The sequence below is a fragment of the Mandrillus leucophaeus genome, unplaced genomic scaffold (genome assembly GCF_000951045.1).
Source record: "Mandrillus leucophaeus isolate KB7577 unplaced genomic scaffold, Mleu.le_1.0 Scaffold425, whole genome shotgun sequence".
Lineage (NCBI taxonomy): Eukaryota > Metazoa > Chordata > Mammalia > Primates > Cercopithecidae > Mandrillus > Mandrillus leucophaeus.
This window is the reverse complement of record NW_012104532.1, coordinates 371,981-380,271: the sequence shown is the minus strand read 5'-3', so window position 1 is coordinate 380,271 and position 8,291 is coordinate 371,981. Positions and strand designations below refer to the sequence as shown.

The following is an 8,291-nucleotide window of genomic DNA, read 5'->3' as shown; positions in this document are numbered from 1 at the left end:
AGCAGTGATCCCAAAGACAGCCACAACTATGAATATGAACACTGTGACAAACGGTAGCAGCAATCCCAGAATGAACCCCAATCCTGGGACAAGCCTAGATCTCAAAATGACCTCAAGTCCCAAGGTGACTCCAAATTCCAAGACAAGTCTGAACACAGCAGTGACCCCAAAGATAGCCACAACTATGAATATGTGCACTGTGACAAATGGTAGGACCATACTCAATCCAATGGACAACGTTCACTTTATTTTCTATGTAATATTTTTGCTGTTTTGTGTACACTTGCACTCGGGCTGAAGTGAACTTCAACTGCCTGCATTCTTATCTCACTTTCTTATTATCTGCTGAATGACAAGCATGCTAGGAAAATATCATTTATTTCAACTTACTACTTAAGAAATTATTAACTTGATTTGTTTTTTTGCAAATTATAATTGTGTAAGTTCAAATATTAACTTAATATGGTGGTTTCCTTCCATATGAAGAAAGTATGTACTTACTACCTTATTATTAAATGCTGAAAGAAGCAAAATACCATGTTTGCCTTTTAAATGGTTGCAAAACTGAATTGAAACTCAGATATTTATATTAAAGGTGTAAGAGAAGAAATTATTTAGGTGGGGTGTGTGTGTGTGAGAGAGAGAGCACACACATGACAGTGAGAAAGCGAGTGAGAAACAGAGAGATGAAGGATAGGGGATAGGGGATGGGGGTGTGGGATAAGGAGTGGTATGGGGGAAGCTGTTTTTGTATTTCATTTTTATTTTTATTTTTTTGAGACAGAGTTTCACTCCTTTTGCCCAGGCTGGAGTGCAATGGCATGACCTCAGCTCACTGCAACCTCCACCTCCCAGGTTCAAGCAATTCTCCTGCCTCAGCCTCCCGAGTAGCTGGGATTATAGGCATGCACCATCATGCCTGGCTAATTTTTTGTATTTTTAGTAGAGGGGTTTCATCATGTTGGCCAGGCTGGTCTCAAACTCCTGACTTCAGGTGATCCACCAGCCTTGGCTTCCCAAAGTGCTGGGATTACAGGTGTGAGCCACCATGCCCGGTCTATATTTTATTTTTTGTTAAACAGACAAAAAATGCTAATCTGATAAACTAAAGTGCTTTACAAAATAACACATTCATCTGAACATATTTCATGAATGTGTTAATAGTAGTATGTCATTTCGCTAAGAAAAGGTACCAATTCTGCTAACCTTTGTAATGTATAATGATATTGCGCCAATGACAAGATTATCTTATATTGAGTAAACTCTTGTCTTATGTTTCAAAAAATCATTTGTAAATCAGATGTCTGGAATTGAGAACTTATTTTCCCCAGAGTAATATATCTCATAACTGTTGGTTAGGTTTTCATGCTCATCTACAAAGATTTACCCAAGCATAAAATTATAATAGTAACAAGCATGTGATTAATAGTGCATTTGTTAAGAGCGTTGACTTAGGTTTGAAATCTACGTCTGATTCTTACTAGTTGTGCTACCATGGATTAAATACATGACCCAGTGAGATTCCCAAACAAACTTTAGTAATAAATGAATCACTTGCAGTGCCTGTTAAATATATAAATAAGGCCCTGCCCCTGAGATTTTGATTTGGAAGTGGGGCTGCAGATATGTTTGTTTTAATGTTCCAGATCATTCTGATAGCCAGGTTTGGGTTTCAGTTTATATGCACATCAATTAATTGTTAATAATATCTCAGAAGGTTATTATGTGGATTAAATGAGAAATTATGTAATATGCAGTTTCCTGATGCAGGGAAAGCACTTAGGAAATGTCAGCTATTATCATTGTTTACTACTACCACCCAAAAAGCAATTGCCAGGTATCACAATATTCCTAAGAGGAAAACTCTTCTTTGTAACTTGGGTTTTGTGTTTTTTTTTTTGTTTTTTTTTAATTTATTCTTTCAGACAGGGCCTCATTCTGTTGCCCAGGCTGGAGTACAGTGGTGTGATCTCAGGTCACTGCAGCCTTGACCTCCTAGGCTCAAGTGATCCTCCCACCTCAGCCTCCTGAACAGCTGGGGCTACAGGTGTATGCCACCACGTATGGTTGATTTTTGTATTTTTCTGCAGTGACAGGGTTTCACCATGCTGCCTAGGCTGATCTCAAACTCCTGAGCCCAAGTGATTTCCCCGCCTTGGCCTCCCAAAGTGCTGGGATTACAGGTGTGAGCCACCACGTCCAGCCACTTTGGGGTTTTATATTTTTAATTATTCTTACAAAAACAATATATGCTCCTGGCAAGCCAAACAACATAGAGATAAATAACAGAAATACTAAATTGGTCCTCTATCTCCTCCAATCACACTTCCGAGATAAGCAATGTGAACAGTTAATATATATAATTTCATACATTTCTCAGTCTACACATACACATGTGCAGGTACACATACACATTGTCGTCTACCTTGTAAGGTAAGTGTCAGAGTCATCTTTCTGGGCCTTTTAAAAGCTGGATGTAGAGGACTTCTGCTAGTTCTGCCTGTCCAGCATCCATTTTTCCTCATTCTGGTAACAGCAATTCAATTTTCCTTTGTGAAAACCCTGCCCCTATGCCCTCCTTTTAGTTCATGCAATTTGGATAGGGCTGGCTTTACCACTGCATTCCAGGAAGGGGCACATGATCCAGGTCTAGATAACCAAGAAATTCCATCCCCTTTGCCATAGTGACTGCCTTAGGAATCTGCATGTGACTCACACCAGGCCAGTAAGACCAACCACTTTTGCTGAAACCACAAAACTGAGAAAGAGGTGTTTTTCCACTGGGATTGTTAAGCTGGGAGAACACAAACCATTACTGGCCAAAACTTGGGTGGAGCTGCTTGGGAAAAAAACCAACACAAAGAAAGTAGAGTTAAGAGCCAGAGAAGACAAATGTTCTGCAGATGATATTGTTCAAAGCTCTGCATCTAGTCATGCAAGAAACTAGTACATCTCTTGATTTTCTTAAGCATATGAGTCAGTAAATTCCTTTTTGGCACACGTAAATTTGAATTGCATTTCTGTCACTTTTAACAAGCAAAATCAACACATTGCATTATTCCCTAATATAAATGTATCATCATTTATTCAACAATCCCCCTTTCGAAACACAGCTCTATTGTTTTCCTTTTTGTTGCCACTGTATAAACAATGTTGCAACAATGTCCTTGTATTATGCTACTTTACCACAGGGCAAGAGCGTAAGCATATAGGATGGAGTAGAAGGAAAAGATTAGAAAAGTAAATTAGGCCAAAATTACCTTGCATGTTTGACTACAGAACTTGGACTTTATGCAGGGAGTCAATGGGAGAGACAAGCTTTCTACTGGAAACTGGCTCCAGAAGAAATGTTAAGATTACCTAGAAGTAGTCATCTGGGGATGAAGGAGGAGGAGAATAATGCTACATTAGTATAGGTAAGACACAGTGAGAGTTCCAGCAATGCAGTAGGAGAAAATGGTTTCGAAAGACATTGCCAAGGTACCTAATAGTAATATTAGTCCATTAAGGTCCAACTAAAAAAAAAAAATTAGGCCAGGCATTGTGGCTCACATCTATAATCCCAGCACTTTAGGAGGCCAAGGCAGGAGGATTGCTTGAGCCCAGGAGTTCAAGCCCAGCCTGGGCAACATAGCAAGACTTCATCTCTACAAAAACATAAAAAGAAAAATTAGCCAGCTGTGGTGGCGCACACCTGTCTTCCCAGCTACTTGGGAATATGAGGCAGGAGAACTGTTTGAACCTGGGAGCTAGAGGCTACAGTGAGCCATGATAGTGTCACCGCACTCCAGCCTAGGCAACAGAGTGGGACCCTATCTCAAAAACAAAACAAAACAAAAAAATTAAAACACATACCTAAGAACAGCGCCTGATGAAGAAACAGCACTGAGTGTCATTTTTTTTTTTTTTTTTTAAGACAGAGTCTTGCTCTGTCGCCAGGCTGGAGTGAAGTGGTGCGATCTTGGCTCACTGCAACCTCCGCCTCCCGGGTTCAAGCAATTCCCCTGCCTCAGCCTAACGAGTAGCTGGGACTACAGGTGCGCACCACCATGCCTGGCTAATTTTTTGTGTTTTAGTAGAGATGGCGTTTCATCATGTTGGCCAGGACAGTCTTGATCTCCTGACCTCATGATCTGCCCGCCACAGCCTCCCAAAGTGCTGGGATTACAGGCACGAGCCACTGTGCACAGCCAAGTAGTCACATTTTGAATCACATGACTGCTGGGCCAGGAGCACATACTGGACATAGGGGCAGCCAGAAATCAACTGGCTGGCCAGAACCTAACATTAAAGTTTCTGCCAAGCAGAGATACTTTTTAGCTGAATCATATTTTCTTTCTAAAATTTCAGACATGCAGTACTGAGACAATGAAGGGGTTACTATCTGGGGCAAAAGCTGAAAGGATACAGAAAGAAGAAAATCATGAGGAAGAGTTGAACACAAAACCAAGAGACAGTCAAAGAGCGTAGCCAGTTCCAGCACCACAGTCATCTAGTTCTCTTTATCTGGGTAGGCTCTGCTCTAATTCATGCTTTTCCTAAAAGCTATTCTTGAGAAAATACAAATGACTGCTTTGCAATAATAACTAAAATAACTTAATTGATTGCCCAGGATCTCACAGGTAAAACCAAGATTTGGTGACTAACAATGAGAAAGATAAAAGAAGTAAGAGGAAAGAATTTAAAATGATTAGGGTCTCTAGATGGGGAACTAGAAGGGATGATGATGCTACTGAGAAAGAGAAATATGGTGTGAAGAGGAGGTTGATTTGAAGATATACTGAATTAAGTTTTGGACATTTCAAGTCTGAAACATCTGTGGACTATCTATAAGGAGATTAGAAAATCCACAATTCAAAAAGCATCACTTAACACATGGTAGTCTAAGCCACAGAAACGCAGGAATATCAAAAGAAGTCAAACCCAAGTGCTCTTTGACAAAACTGATGGCATACAGACAGACAAGACCTTCATAATGGAGTAAATGGATGCTCTGCTCTGATGTACTGTGTACTCATCTGTCACACCAGGTAAAAATGAAGGCCAGGAGGAGCTCCAGTAGGTCTAAGTAAGAAACTAAAAGGATTGAAAATCTGAAACTGACAGTGCCATATTCCCCAAAAAAAGAATGAAAGAAAAAAAGAAAATCTCAAATTTACTCCTTACATAACTTTACAGGTCAAAAAACACTTTATAGGAGAGGTAGACAGTTTTTATAAGCACACACCCCAGCTTTAACAGATGAAGCAACAGATTTGGAAAAATAAACTTATATTTATGATTATGCAGCTAAGGCCAGGTGCCGTGGCTCACACCTGTAATCCTAGCACTTTGGGAGGCTGAGGCAGGCAGATCACCTGAGGTCAGGAGTTTGAGACCAGCCTGGCCAATATGGTGAAACCCCGTCTCTACTAAAAATACAAAATTAGCCAGGCATGGTGGTGCATGTCTGTAATCCCGGCTACTCGGGAGGATGAGGCAGGAGAATCACTTGAACCCAGGAAGTGGAGGTTGCAGTGAGCCGAGATCGCACCATTGCACTCCAGCCTAGGTAATAAGAGTGAAACTCCATCTCAAAAAAAAAAAAAAAAAAAAAAAAAATTATGCAGCTAATAAGCAGCAGAGCTGAGAATTCTTAGCACTCTCAAGCCACAACACTCAATAGGTTTCATGGAAACCTAACTGATTGAATCTCACTAAGGGATCTGTAGCAGGTCCAATCTGCTTTCCTTTAGTTTTTGCTAGATCACCACAGAGCAAGAATACAAATATAATAGTTTCTGATCCTGAAAAAAAAACCCAGCTTTGTTTACCATAAATCTTTGCTATTTGTAAACTAATAAGATTTTAAAGAAGACAGGGATACACGTCTGCTACCTCCCTTACAATGTTTGCTTTTTACTTAGACAACAAAGGGAAAGTAAAAATATCCTGGTTGTATTAAAGGTTGGGGTTAGAATACAAATATGGTTCATCTCAAGTGCAAACGAAAATTAAAATGATCTTAGGCAATTTAGAAATGGCAACTGAAATGAGAGCTGGAGAGAGGTCTTTCATGGGAAGGTGAGGAGGGGTTACTTAGAGTTGTTAAAGGGCAGGGGGGGTGCGGGGGGAGGTTCAATGCAATTTTCTTACTTTCTTGATTCCCTAATGCTCCAGTCCTTTGGACTTCTTGGTCTTAAGGCTATCTGAATTACCCAATTAGACAAGTTTCCCATCTTCCACTGATCTTCCTTCACCATCTCTCTACTATTTCTCAACCTCAATTTGTTTCCCACACACTGCCACCTGTGGCTAGTAAGTTGACTGACAATGTAAGTCTACTAACTTAATGGTCATGGATGTTAAATACTGTTAAATTCAGGAAACTGGTAAAGATTAAGTGTACAACTAATGAGTAGCAGAAGTAAGTCTAAACATGGTCCTTGAGATTCCAAAGTCAGTGGTTTCTGTACATATCATGTTGTCTCTAAGGTTCAATTACCATGAATGTATGTCATGGTAAATGCGAAGAAGTCAAACTGACGAAATAATGTCACAGATCAGTTTTCAAAAGGAAGGTAAAATGAGGCAAGAAAGAAAAGACAATGGTAGGGAAAGCAAGGCAAGCATCATACCTATTATTAAAGAAGAGCTCACAACATTTCCAGAAAGGCTTTCTAGGAACTAGCCTCAACTGAGGGCAGCATGAACAAGAACCATTTTCCAGGCCACCCCCTGCACCATCTTCACAGGTATTTTCCACCACTCCTTTGAATTATTTTCTAAATCACCCTGATGCCATCTTACACAGCATATTTTTAAAAGTTCTCAGAAATAGGCTTTTACAGTTTTATTTCTTCCTTTAAAAAAAGTTCCCGGTTATCATGTTGTGAGGACTATTTAATCAGAATATACTTGAAAACAACATATTCTTTATGGGTTTTTAACTCTTGGTAATTTTTGACTCTTGGCAGGCAGTATTTTAAAAAATGATGTAGGACAGAGAAACCAGTATGAAATGGGTAGTATCAAAAGCAGCTACTAGATACTGACCATCATTTTAGGAAAGGCAGGCTATTTATCCTGCTATATGCTCCCAGGTAAACTTGTCTTCAATTCCTGTTAAGTCAATTAGGAAAAACCAAACTTGCCATCTCTTGCTATAATTTAAAAAATTCTGTTAAGGGACACCAAAACATAGTATGTCTTACCTCCGTGCAACATAATAAAAAATAGGATTCCCAGCTTTGGAAGTCCCAGCTTGGTAGAAAATACTTAACGTTTTCAAAGCCTTGAATTCTTCTTTTTCATGTACCTGATGCCTAAAAGAAAAAGAACAGAGTAACTATGAGGCTTTATGTTGTCTACTGAGTATGTAAAAAAAAGTCTCTAACTGGATAAACAATAAAATACTAAAATGAAAAAATATTTTAAAAGCAACAGGCATTCTAAAGGGTAATTTGGCAACATGCACCAAAAATTTCAAGGTACTACTCTTTGAACCACAAAAGCACTTTTAGGACTATTCTAAGAGAACTATTGGACAAGGATATTAACCATAGGATTGTTTTTACTCATGACGTTTTTGTCCCAGACAGAAGTTTATGATTTTTTAATGAATTCATTTTATCAATCTTTTCTAGCTTATGGATTTTGAATGGAAGAAAAAGGCCTTAGCTTTACTCATGCTTTTTTGATTTATGGGAGTCTATCATAAATGGTATGAAAGTATTTTTCCAGATCATTACTCAGTTGTATCAACACCATTTACTGAAAGGCCATCCTAATCTCGATTTTGAATACCAGTTTTACCATATGTTATGTTCCCATATGTATTAAAGCCTGGTTTAATTGTTATATAGTTTGCTCAAGACTCAGTGTGCTTCTTTAACCTCAAGATACACGTCATTCATCAACTCCAGAAAACATCCATCCATTAGCCTTTCAAATATTACTTCTCCCCATTCTCACTGAGCTCAATTTCTAGGGAACACCTACTAGACATATTTTGGACCTTCTCATTCTATCTTCTGCATCTCTTAACCTCTTTCATATTTTCCATTTATCTGTCTGTACTGACTGTGTGCTAGGTAATTTGCTTAGAAACTAGCTTCAGCTATAAATTTTATTTTTTTTTGAGACGGAGTTTCGCTCTTGTTGACCAGACTGGAGTGCAGTGGCGCGATCTCGGCTCACTGCAACCTCTGCCTCCAGGGTTCAAACGATTCTCCTGCCTTGGCCTCCCAAGTAGCTGGGATTACAAGTGCCCACCACCACGCCCAGCTAATATATATATATATATATATATA

At 39.2% G+C, this 8,291-nt stretch overlaps 1 protein-coding gene across 2 annotated transcripts in view; it reads right to left on the bottom strand.

Moving 5' to 3' along the window:
• NF1 (neurofibromin 1) overlaps positions 1-8,291 on the bottom strand; it is a 301,105-nt gene that overhangs the window by 105,721 nt on the left and 187,093 nt on the right. For both annotated transcript variants that reach the window (XM_011993097.1, XM_011993098.1), the window contains one exon: positions 7,194-7,304. In XM_011993097.1, the coding sequence (XP_011848487.1) occupies positions 7,194-7,304 (111 nt within the window). The remainder of the gene's footprint in view (positions 1-7,193; positions 7,305-8,291) is intronic.